At 44.2% G+C, this 12,731-nt stretch overlaps 1 protein-coding gene across 2 annotated transcripts in view; it reads right to left on the bottom strand.

Annotated features, from left to right (window-relative positions):
• The window catches only part of LOC135540277 (voltage-dependent calcium channel subunit alpha-2/delta-2-like), a 308,846-nt gene that overhangs the window by 4,959 nt on the left and 291,156 nt on the right, over positions 1 to 12,731 (bottom strand). For both annotated transcript variants that reach the window (XM_064966836.1, XM_064966837.1), the window contains exons 31-37: positions 10,218 to 10,289; positions 9,969 to 10,121; positions 9,133 to 9,185; positions 8,969 to 9,024; positions 8,693 to 8,816; positions 419 to 528; positions 3 to 88 (exon numbers count right to left, since the gene is read on the bottom strand). In XM_064966836.1, the coding sequence (XP_064822908.1) occupies positions 3 to 88; positions 419 to 528; positions 8,693 to 8,816; positions 8,969 to 9,024; positions 9,133 to 9,185; positions 9,969 to 10,121; positions 10,218 to 10,289 (654 nt within the window). The remainder of the gene's footprint in view (positions 1 to 2; positions 89 to 418; positions 529 to 8,692; positions 8,817 to 8,968; positions 9,025 to 9,132; positions 9,186 to 9,968; positions 10,122 to 10,217; positions 10,290 to 12,731) is intronic.

The following is a 12,731-nucleotide window of genomic DNA, read 5'->3' as shown; positions in this document are numbered from 1 at the left end:
ACAGAAAGATTGTAGTCGTAGCACACAGCGGGCCCTTTTCGATACCTCGCTGCACTCATGTCCTCACATGATGGGTTATCCTCCTTGACTGGAAGAGGCGTGGTTAAGGAATGACTCACACTACCTATATAGTCACTCTCCAAGTCTCCACGTGTTTACACACACCCGCCCCATAGCTTCCTCTCCCACAGGTTTATGCCATAAAATAATGTAACACAACGATAAACACTTAATACAGATGCTGTAGTTAGAATAGACATCAAGGGGTGAACTGGACTGAACCCAAATTTAAATGGTTTGACATTAGCACCAGTCAGTTGAATGTGAAAAGCCACTCTTATAAACAAGTCGATAAAGAGATAAAGAAATGAGCGGAGAAGGCTCCCAATAGCAGATGTGTATGTGTTGGCAAGGATACATTCTGTCTCCGCCTGGGAGAGTTTCTCCACCTCACAGGTGTTGCAGGGCATCTTCTCTGCCACCACAAACAGCAGGTTGGTGTTGTTTAACCTCTTGGCATGGATCAGCCTACACACAAAGAGAGACTGAGTCAACAAACTCTTCTTACAAGTGTCAGATCTTAATTTGACCTATATTGTCAAAGAAAAATAATTCTGCAGCAACAGGATTTGTATGTTTAGTCTATTATGTTGCTTGATTGGTGATTAGGCTATTAGCTGGCCAAAAGTAGGCTACATGAAGTGTAATACTGTTTAAACATCTTTGTGTTAGTGTGGGTTTTCAGTGAATTTATGCAAATCATGAAAGATGCAGGAAAATTCTCAGCAACAAAAGAGTGATCAAATTAAGATCGTACAATTGTATTTGACAGACTTGTTCACTGTTGGATCAGCTCCATGAGATCGTTTTACTGGGCTCCTTTAACTTAATGAGGTTACTATTTCAGTACTTCTGATGGAATTTCATAAACTTTTAGATTAATTGAGGCAGCGTTTACCAAACTCGTGACCTCAAGGATTGTACATTTTGGTTTCGCCCTAACACTATACAGCTGATTCAAATGATCAAAGCTTGATGATTAGTTGATTATTTGAATCAGCTGTGTAGTGCTAGGGACAAAACCAAAACGTAATCACCTTGCAGTCCCCAGGACCGAGTTTAGGAAATGCCGTAGGACTATTACTCAACTGCATTTTCCATGAACTACAGTGCATTCGGAAACTATTCAGACCCCTTGATTTATCCCACGTTTTGTTACATTACAGTCTTATTCATTGATCTACACACAATACCCCATAATGACAATGCAAAAAACATTTTTTAATGTTTGCTTTATTGAAAATGTAAAATGCATTTACATAAGTATTCAGACCTTTTGCTTTGAGACTCAAAATTGACCTCTGGTGCATCCTGTTTCCATTGATCATCCTTAAGATGGTTAAACAACTTGGAGTCCACCTGTGGTAAATTCAATTGATTGGATATGATTTGGAAAGGCACTAACCTGTCTATATAAGGTCCCACAGTTGACATTGCATGTCCGAGCAAAAACCAGGCCATGAGGTCGAAGTACTTGTCCATAGAGCTCAGAGACAGGATTATGTCGAGGCACAGATCTGGGAAGGGTACCAAACATTTTTGCAGCATTGAAGGTCCCCAAGATCACTGTGGCCTCCATCATTCTTAAGTGGAAGAAGTACGGAAGCACCAAGACTCTTCCTAGAGCTGGCCGCCTGGCCAAACTCAGCAATCTGGGGGGAAGGGCCTTGGGCAGGGAGAACCCAATGGAACCCAAGAACCCAATGGTCACTGACTGAGCTCCAGACTTCCTCTGTGGAGATGGGAGAACCTTCCAGAAGGACAACCATCTCTGCAACACTCCACCAATCAGGCCTTTATGGTAGAGTGGCCAGACAGAAGCCGCTCCTCAGTAAAAGGCATATGACAGCCCACTTGGAGTTTGCCAAAAGGCACCAAAAGGACTCTGACTATGAGAAACAAGATTCTCTGGTCTGATGAAACCAAGATTAAACTCTTTAGCCTGAATGCCAAACGTCACGTGTGAGAGAAATTACAAGATTATGTTATAATACTGTTATTGCATTAAATGGTTTTATGCAACATAATAACTGGTTGTTATAACACTCATCTGTGTGTGTTCAACTGAGGATGGGCCTCTGGGAGATTTAACACTAACAGAAGATGTGCGGTGTCTTTGGGTGATAAACCTAAAGAGACTGCATTCCAAAGCATTGTCAGGTTCTGCTTTTCTTTTCTTAGTCAACCTCGTGTTCTTTTTCTTTGTGTTCTTGAACATAGCCCTGTTTCTTTGTGTTCTAGAACGAAGCCCTGTCTTTCATTTTTGTTCATTGATTTCACCTGTGTTCGTTTCTCACCTGGTCTGATCAAACTGTTAAAATTACGTGAGTATAACAGAACTGATATGGCAGGCGAAACCCCGAGGACAAAAAAAATCATAAAAATCAGCCTACCTCTATTTTCAATGGCTATCACTTTAATTATAAGGTCAAGTCCTCCCAGATTGCAGTTCCTAGGGCTTCCCCTAGATGTCAGTCTTTAGAAAGAGTTCCAGGCTGGTGTTTGGAAAAATGAGCCAGATATTGTAGTTTTTCTAGGTGGCTCCCATTTTGGCTGTAGTGTTTCCAAGCGTGCGGAAGAGAGTTCTTTAGTATTTTTCTCCGGTAAAGACAATAATGATTATCTGTCTTAAATTTGATAATTTATTTGCATATTAGGGTACCTAAGGTTTGATTATAAACATTGTTTGGAAAAGTTTATTAGTTGCATTTGGGATTCATTTTGTATGCATTTTGATGGAGGGAAACTGGGTGGAATGTTGACTGAAGCACGCCAGCTAAACTGAGTTTTTATGGATATAAAGAAGGACATTATTGAACAACAGCACCATTTGTGGTGTAACTGGGACCTTTGGGAGTGCCAACAGAAGAAGATCAAAGGTAAGGCATTTTTTATATCGCTATTTCTGACTTTCGTGTCGCACCTGCCTGGTTGAAATATGTTTTTCATGTACAGTGCCTTGCGAAAGTATTCGGCCCCCTTGAACTTTGCGACCTTTTGCCACATTTCAGGCTTCAAACATAAAGATATAAAACTGTATTTTCTTGTGAAGAATCAACAACAAGTGGGACACAATCATGAAGTGGAACGACATTTATTGGATATTTCAAACTTTTTTAACAAATCAAAAACTGAAAAATTGGGCGTGCAAAATTATTCAGCCCCTTTACTTTCAGTGCAGCAAACTCTCTCCAGAAGTTCAGTGAGGATCTCTGAATGATCCAATGTTGACCTAAATGACTAATGATGATAAATACAATCCACCCGTGTGTAATCAAGTCTCCGTATAAATGCACCTGCACTGTGATAGTCTCAGAGGTCCGTTAAAAGCGCAGAGAGCATCATGAAGAACAAGGAACACACCAGGCCGGTCCGAGATACTGTAGTGAAGAAGTTTAAAGCCGGATTTGGATACAAAAAGATTTCCCAAGCTTTAAACATCCCAAGGAGCACTGTGCAAGCGATAATATTGAAATGGAAGGAGTATCAGACCACTGCAAATCTACCAAGACCTGGCCGTCCCTCTAAACTTCCAGCTCATACAAGGAGAAGACAGATCAGAGATGCAGCCAAGAGGCCCATGATCACTCTGGATGAACTGCAGAGATCTACAGCTGAGGTGGGAGACTCTGTCCATAGGATAACAATCAGTCGTATATTGCACAAATCTGGCCTTTATGGAAGAGTGGCAAGAAGAAAGCCATTTCTTAAAGATATCCATAAAAAGTGTTGTTTAAAGTTTGCCACAAGCCACCTGGGAGACACACCAAACATGTGGAAGAAGGTGCTCTGGTCAGATGAAACCAAAATTGAACTTTTTGGCAACAATGCAAAACGTTATGTTTGGCGTAAAAGCAACACAGCTCATCACCCTGAACACACCATACCCACCGTCAAACATGGTGGTGGCAGCATCATGGTTTGGGCCTGCTTTTCTTCAGCAGGGACAGGGAAGATGGTTAACATTGATGGGAAGATGGATGGAGCCAAATACAGGACCATTCTGAAAGAAAACCTGATGGAGTCTGCAAAAGACCTGAGACTGGGACGGAGATTTGTCTTCCAACAAGACAATGATCCAAAATATAAAGCAAAATCTACAATGGAATGGTTCAAAAATAAACATATCCAGGTGTTAGAATGGCCAAGTCAAAGCCCAGACCTGGATCCAATCGAGAATCTGTGGAAAGAACTGAAAACTGCTGTTCACAAATGCTCTCCATCCAACCTCACTGAGCTCGAGCTGTTTTGCAAGGAGGAATGGGAAAAAATTTCAGTCTCTTGATGTTCAAAACTGATAGAGACATACCCCAAGCGACTTACAGCTGTAATCGCAGCAAAAGGTGACGCTACAAAGTATTAACTTAAGGGGGCTGAATAATTTTGCACGCCCAATTTTTCAGTTTTTGATTTGTTAAAAAAGTTTGAAATATCCAATAAATGTCGTTCCACTTCATGATTGTGTCCCACTTGTTGTTGATTCTTCACAAAAAATACAGTTTTATATCTTTATGTTTGAAGCCTGAAATGTGGCAAAAGGTCGCAAAGTTCATGGGGGCCGAATACTTTATCAAGGCACTATATGTGGGGTGCTGTCCTCAGATAATCGCATGGTTTGCTTTCGCCATAAAGTATTTTTGAAGTCTGACACCGCGGCTGGATTAACAAGAAGTTAAGCTTTATGTTGATGTAATACACTTGTGATTTTATGAAAGTTAAAAATGTATAATAATGTAGTTTGAATTTCGCACTTTGCAATTTCATCGGATGTTGGCCAGGTGGCATGCTACCGTCCCACCTGCCCATAAGAAGTTAACCTGCTCCCTTATTAATAAGTAAATAAAGATTTAGTTAAGTATAACTCTGACTTGTGTGATGAGTGTGTCTCTCCTCATTTGATAGTAAAAAAATTAACCACCACACACAACTGGAGGAAACCTGGCACCATCCCTACAGTAAAGCACGGGGGTGGAAGCATCATGCTGTCAGGATGTTTTCAGCAGCAGGTTTGATGAAAACCTGCTCCAGAGCGCTCAGGACCTAAGACTGGGGCGAAGGTTCAGCTTCCAACAGGACAATGACCCTAAGCCCACAGACAACTTTTTTATTTTGTATTTTATTTCAACTTTATTTAAAAACCAGGTAGGCCAGTTGAGAACAAGTTCTAATTTACAACTGCAACCTGGCCAAGATAAAGCAAAAGAGTGGGAAACACAAACAACAACACAGAGTTGCACATGGAATGAACAAACGTACAGTCAATAACACAATAGAAAAAAATTGATATACAGTGTGTGCAAATGAGGTAAGATCAGGGAGGTAAGGCAATATATAGGCCGTAGTGGCAAAGTAATTACAATTTAGCAAATAAACACTGGAGTGAAAGATGAATGTGCAAGTAGAGATACTGGGGTGCAAAGGAGCAACAAAAAAAACAATATGGGGATGAGGTAGTTGGATGGGCTATTTACAGATGGGCTATGTACAGGTGCAGTGATCTGTAAGCTGCTCTGACAGCTGATGCTTAAGGTTATTGAGGGAGATATGAGTTGTTTGTTCCAGTCATTGGCAGCAGAGAACTGGAAGGAAAGGCGGCCAAAGGAGGAATAGGCTTTGGGGGTGACCAGTGAAATATATCTGCTGGAGCGCGTGCTACGGTGTGGGTGCTGCTATGGTGACCAGTGAGCTGAGATAAGGCAGGGTTTTACCTAGCAAAGACTTAAAGATGACCTGGAGCCATTGGGTTTGGCGACGAATATGAAGTGCGGACCAGCCAACGAGAGCATGCAGGTCACATTGGTGGGTAGTATATGGGGCTTTGGTGACAAAACGGATGGCACTGTGATAGACTGCATCCAAATGACATCGCCGAAGTCAAGGATCGGCAGGATATTCAGTTTTACGAGGTTATGTTCGGCAGCGTGAGTGAAGGATGCTTGGTTGCGAAATAGGAAGCCGATTCCAGATTTAATTTTGGATTGGAGATGCTTAATGTGAGTCTGGAAGGAAAGTTTACAGTCTTACTAGACACCTAGATATTTGTAATTGCCCACATATTCTAAGTCAGAACCGTCCGGAGTAGTAATGCTGGACAGGCAGGCAGGTGCGGGCAGCGATCGGTTGAAGAGCATGAATTTAGTTTAACTTGCAATTAAGAGCAGTTGGAGGCTACGGAAGGATAGTTGTATGGCATTGAAGCTCGTCTGGAGGTTAGTTAACACAGTGTCCGAAGGGCCAGAAGTATACAGAATGGTGTCGTCTGCATAGAGGTGGATCCGAGAATCACCAGCAGCAAGAGCGACATCATTGATATATACAGAGAAAAGAGTCAGCCCGAGAATTGAACCCTGTGTCACCCCCATAGAGACTGCCAGAGGTCCGTACAACAGGCCCTCCGATTTGACACACTGAACTCTGTCTGAGAAGTAGTTGGTGAACCAGGCGAGGCAGTCATTTGAGAAACCAAGGCTGTTGAGTCTGCCGATAAGAATGTGGTGATTGACAGAGTTGAAAGCCTTGGCCAGGTTGATGAATACTGCTGCAGTATTGTCTTTTATTGATGGCGGTTATGAAATCGTTTAGGACCTTGAGCGTGGCTGAGGTGCACCCATGACCAGCTCAGAAACCAGATTGCATAGCGGAGAAGGTACGGTGGGATTCGAAATGGTCGGTGATCTGTTTGTTAATTTGGCTTTCGAAGACCTTAGAAAGGCAGGGTAGGATAGATATAGGTCTGTAACAGTTTGGGTCTAGAGTGTCTCCCCTTTGAAGAGGGGGATGACCGCGGCAGCTTTCCAATCTTTGTGTATCTCAGATGATACAAAAGAGAAGTTGAACAGGCTAGTAATAGGGGTTGCAATTGTTGTATTAGAAAGAGAGGGTCCAGATTGTCTAGCCCAGCTGATTTGTAGGGGTCCAGATTTTACAACTCTTTTAGAATATCATCTATCTCGATTTGGGTGAAGCAGAAATGGGGGAAGTTTGGGCAAGTTGCTGTGGGGGGTGCAGAGCTGTTGACCGGGGTAGGGGTAGCCAAGTGGAAAGCATGGCCAGCCGTAGAAAAATGCTTATTGAAATTCTCAATTATCATGGATTTAATCGGTGGTGACAGTGTTTCCTAGCCTCAGTGCAGTGGGCAGCTGGGTGGAGGTGCTCGTATTCTCCATGGACTTTACAGTGTCCCAGAACTTTTGGCGTGGGGGATATTCGATGCTAATGCAGTACCCCACAGGATGTTTTTGTGCTGGTCAACGGCAGTCAGATCTGGATTGAACTAAGGGCTATATCTGTTCCTGGTTCAACATTTTTTGAATGGTGCATGCTTATTTAAGATGGTAAGGAAAGCACTTTTAAAGAATAACCAGGCATCTTCTACTGACGGAATGAGGTCAACATCCTTCCAGGATAACGGGGCAGGTCGATTAGAAAGTCCTGCTTGCTGAAGTGTTTTAGGGTGCGTTTGACAGTGATAAAGGGATGGTTGTTTGACCGCGGACCCATTACGGATGCAGGCAATGTGGCAGTGATCGCTGAGATCCTGGTTGAAGACAGCAGAGGTGTATTTAGAGGGCAGGTTGGTTAGGATGATATCTATGAGGGTGCCCGTGTTTACAGATTTGGGGTTGTACCTGGTAGGTTCATTGATAATTTGTGTGAGATTGAGGGCATCTAGTTTAGATTGTAGGACGGCCGGGATATTAAGCATGTCCTAGTTTAGGTCACCTAACAGTGTCACGACTTCTGCCGAAGTCGTTGCCTCTCCTTGTTTGGGCGGTGCTCGGCGTTCGACGTCACCGGTCTTCTAGCCATCATTGATCCATTTTTCATTTTCCATTGGTTTTGTCTTGTCTTCCCACACACCTGTTTTCAATCCCATTCATTACCTGTTGTGTATTTAACCCTCTGTTTCCCCTCATGTCTTTGTCAGAGATTGTTTTATTGTCAGTGTAGTTTTATGTTGTACAGGTGCGCGTCGGGTCCTCGTACCCATGTTTGTTGATGTATGTACATTTTAGTGTTATGGAGCATGTTACGTGGACTTTATTAAAAGACTCCATTTTACACTCCGTTTGACTCTCCTGCGCCTGACTTCCCTGCCACCTATACACCTATGCCTGACAAACAGTATGAGCTCTGACGATAGATGGGGGGCAATCAATTCACATATGCAGGAATGAACCCGATTGAACATCTCTGGAGAGACCGGAAAATAGCTGTGCAGCGACGCTCCCCATCCAACCTGACAGAGTGAGAGGATCTGCAGAGAGAATGGGAGAAACTCCCCAAATAGGTGTGCCGAGCTTCTAACTTCATACCAAGAAGACTTGAGGTTGTAATTGCTGCCAAAGGTGCTTCAACAGAGTACTGAGTAAACAGTCTGAATACTTATGTAAATTTGATATTTCATATCTTTAAAATTTTTTATACATTTGCAAACATTTATAAAATCCTGTTTTTGCTTTGTCATTATGGGGTATTGTGTGCAGATTGAGGAGGAAAAAAAGCAATTTAATCTATTTTAGAATAATGCTGTAACGTAACAAAATGTGTAAAAGGTCAATGGGTCTGAGTAATTTCTGCACTGTGTGTTGGTGTATGTTTGTATGAGTTGTACGTGGAAAGTAAAAGCTACCTGGAACAGTTGCCACAGTCTTGCAGGATGTCATAGGAGCTGTTGATGTTAGTGAAGTAGAACTGAGTCTGTATCGTCACACAGCTGGTCTCTCTGGAGTCCATCCCCTCTGCCTCCACCTCATCTACAGCACACAGACATAGACAAATACATATTGATGTGGACACAGATAATCAGTCTAGTGTTGCAATCACTGTCCTTCATTAAAAAAATATATATAGAACAGTGATATAACATTACTCTGCAGAAACCACAATATCTCGACTTTGTACTCACCTGTGACAAACCAACTGTGGTAGGCCATTCCATAGAGCAGCTGCTGAAATAGGGACCTGGGTGGAAAGGGAGATTGTTTAAAGGATGTTGGTAGTGCAAATTTGTGGCTCTGTTTAAGTAGTGTGTGTTTCAGGCAACAGTATTCTTGTATTCTCTGGTCTTACCAGGCAGCTGCTGATGACCACCAGGCCAGGTTCACAAAGTCTGCAATGGTGGGCTGATGGGACAGAGAAAGAAGGGGACACATAAACACAAGGACATTGCCTGTTCTCCATTTTAAATTAGCTAGCTATCAAGCATTCATTTATCCGGCAGGGTAGCCTAGTGGTTTGAGCGTTGGACTAGTAACCAGAAGGTTGTGAGTTCAAACCCCCGAGCTGACAAGGTACAAATCTGTCGTTCTGCCCCTGAACAGGCAGTTAACCCACTGTTCCCAGGCCGTCATTGAAAATAAGAATTTGTTTTTAACTGACTTGCCTGGTTAAATAAAGGAAAAAAATCCATTATTACAGAAGGGTGATAGTCGTGTCTTATTTTGTATTTTACCACCCTTTTCTCCCCAACTTTGTTCTTGTCTCATCGCTGCAACTCCCCAACAGGCTCGGGAGGCAAAGGTCGAGTTATGCATCCTGCCAAACCAAGCTTCTTAACACCCGCCCGCTTAACCCGGAAGCCAGCTGCACCAATGTGTCGGAGGAAACACTGTTCAACTGATGACCACTATCAGCCTGCAGGTGCCCGGGCCACCACAAGGAGTCACAAAAGCGCAAGTAGCCAAGTAAAGCCCCCCTGGCCGAACCCTCCCCTAACCTGGACGACGCTGGGCCAATTGTGCGCCGCCCTAGGGGACTCCCGATTAAGGCCGGATGTGATACAGCCCGGGATCAAACCTGGGTCTGTAGTGACGTCACTAGCACTGCGATGCAGTGCCTTAGACCGCTGCGCCACTTGGGAGGCCCGATAGCCGTGTCATTTATTGTTGAATATGTGAAGTCCTTACCACAAAGACTCCTCTTGGTGCAGCCCCGGTGTTGCTGCTTGGCACGGGGTCACACACAGACTGGTAGTCAAAGGACTGCTTCCGGTTGTAAAAGGAGTTGTTGTAGAGAGCATGCATCAGGTAGGGGTCCACCTCACTGAAGAACATGCCAATCTGTGGAAGAGAGGAAACAGAATTATACAACATGCCCCTAAGTCAAGGATAGACTGGGTTCAATAAAGCTTTGTAGTAACTGTCAGGACATGTCACCTTGTTCCAGTGATCCTTCTGATTGGACATGATCAGGAAACCACCGTCATCCACCAGGTAACAAAGAAGGTCCTGCATGGACAGGCGCAGATGGAGAACCATGACGACATGAGACCCCAACTGTTAGTCTGTTTAACTCTCAACTGTCTTAGCTTCATGCATATAGTACCATTGAAAACATGATAGTAGCATTGTTCACAGTGGTGTAGTGATGCCTGGAGAAGTGAGTATACGCAAATCTAGCCCCCCCCAAAAAATCCCAAACGACCCTCCCTGTGCAAAGAATTATATGAGAAACATTGAAAAATTCTGTCAGGCCAAACAAAAATGTACTGTGCAAGTAGGCTAATAGTAGCCCTACCATTGAAACAGATACATCAGGCGGTCAACTGAGTAAATTAAGTCACACTTGTTTAATAGAAAAACAAGAACATTTGATGTTCCAAGTCCACAACAATGCTTAAACCACACTATGAGACAAATTTTGAGGTCTAGGGAAAATGGAGTTACCCTTTAATTCAAGTGCCAGGTACCTAGCACTGTTGTTTGGTTAGTGGTGTTTCTGTAGCATATGAGATGGAGTTTGTAAAACAAATGGCCACTGGATTGATGCAAATAATTATGATATAATTCTGCCAGGTAGACATAGGCTAGTTAACATTTAATTGAGAAGCGCGTGGCGAGGAGACAGATTCTCGCCACGCCACCTGGTCGCTCCTACCAGGTGGCGTGGCGAGAATCTGTCTCCTCGCCACGCGCTCACCACTGGTGTCCCCCAGGGCTCTGTTCTAGGCCCTCTCCTATTCTCGCTATACACCAAGTCACTTGGCTCTGTCATAACCTCACATGGTCTCTCCTATCATTGCTATGCAGACGACACACAATTAATCTTCTCCTTTCCCCCTTCTGATGACCAGGTGGCGAATCGCATCTCTGCATGTCTGGCAGACATATCAGTGTGGATGACGGATCACCACCTCAAGCTGAACCTCGGCAAGACGGAGCTGCTCTTCCTCCCGGGGAAGGACTGCCCGTTCCATGATCTCGCCATCACGGTTGACAACTCCATTGTGTCCTCCTCCCAGAGCGCTAAGAACCTTGGCGTGATCCTGGACAACACCCTGTCGTTCTCAACTAACATCAAGGCGGTGGCCCGTTCCTATAGGTTCATGCTCTACAACATCCGCAGAGTACGACCCTGCCTCACACAGGAAGCGGAGCAGGTCCTAATCCAGGCACTTGTCATCTCCCGGCTGGATTACTGCAACTCGCTGTTGGCTGGGCTCCCTGCCTGTGCCATTAAACCCCTACAACTCATCCAGAACGCCGCAGCCCGTCTGGTGTTCAACCTTCCCAAGTTCTCTCACGTCACCCCGCTCCTCCGCTCTCTCCACTGGCTTCCAGTTGAAGCTCGCATCCGCTACAAGACCATGGTGCTTGCCTACGGAGCTGTGAGGGGAACGGCACCGCAGTACCTCCAGGCTCTGATCAGGCCCTACACCCAAACAAGGGCACTGCGTTCATCCACCTCTGGCCTGCTCGCCTCCCTACCACTGAGGAAGTACAGTTCCCGCTCAGCCCAGTCAAAACTGTTCGCTGCTCTGGCCCCCCAATGGTGGAACAAACTCCCTCACGACGCCAGGACAGCGGAGTCAATCACCACCTTCCGGAGACACCTGAAACCCCACCTCTTTAAGGAATACCTAGGATAGGATAAAGTAATCCTTCTCACCCCCCCCCTTAAATGATTTAGATGCACTATTGTAAAGTGGCTGTTCCACTGGATGTCATAAGGTGAATTCACCAATTTGTAAGTCGCTCTGGATAAGAGCGTCTGCCAAATGACTTAAATGTAAATGTAAATGTAATGTAAATGTTTTTTGGAAAGCCTTTCCATCTACCAGAAGACAGTTTGTCAAACCTAGATTTGTTTCACCTGTCCTTGTGATTGTCTCCACCCCCCTCCAGGTGTCGCCCAACTTCCCCTGTGTATTTACAGTTGAAGTCGGAAGTCTACATACACTTTTTCAACCACTCCAAAAATGTCATGTTAACAAACTATAGTTTTGGCAAGTCCGTTAGGACATTACTTTGTGCAAGACACAAGTCATTTTCCAACAATTGTAACGGCTTTCTTCCTGGGAAGGAGAGGCGGACCAAAACGCAGCGTGGTTATAGTTCATGTTTTTTAATAAGAAAACATGAACATAATACAAAACAATAAACGTGGCAAAACCGAATCAGCCCTATCTGGTGCAGCAAACACAAAGACAGGAAACAACCACCCACAAAACAGGCTACCTAAATATTGTTCCCAATCAGAGACAATGACTAACACCTGCCTCTGAATGAGAACCATATCAGGCCAAACATAGAAATAGACAAACTAGACACACAACATAGAATGCCCACCCAGCTCACGTCCTGACCAACACTAAAACATGGAAAACACAAAAGAACTATGGTCAGAACGTGACAGTACCCCCCCCCCCCAAGGTGCGGACTCCGACCGCA

Source organism: Oncorhynchus masou, chromosome 5 (genome assembly GCF_036934945.1).
Source record: "Oncorhynchus masou masou isolate Uvic2021 chromosome 5, UVic_Omas_1.1, whole genome shotgun sequence".
Classification (NCBI taxonomy): Eukaryota; Metazoa; Chordata; class Actinopteri; order Salmoniformes; family Salmonidae; genus Oncorhynchus; species Oncorhynchus masou.
This window is presented reverse-complemented; position numbering and strand designations above follow the sequence as displayed.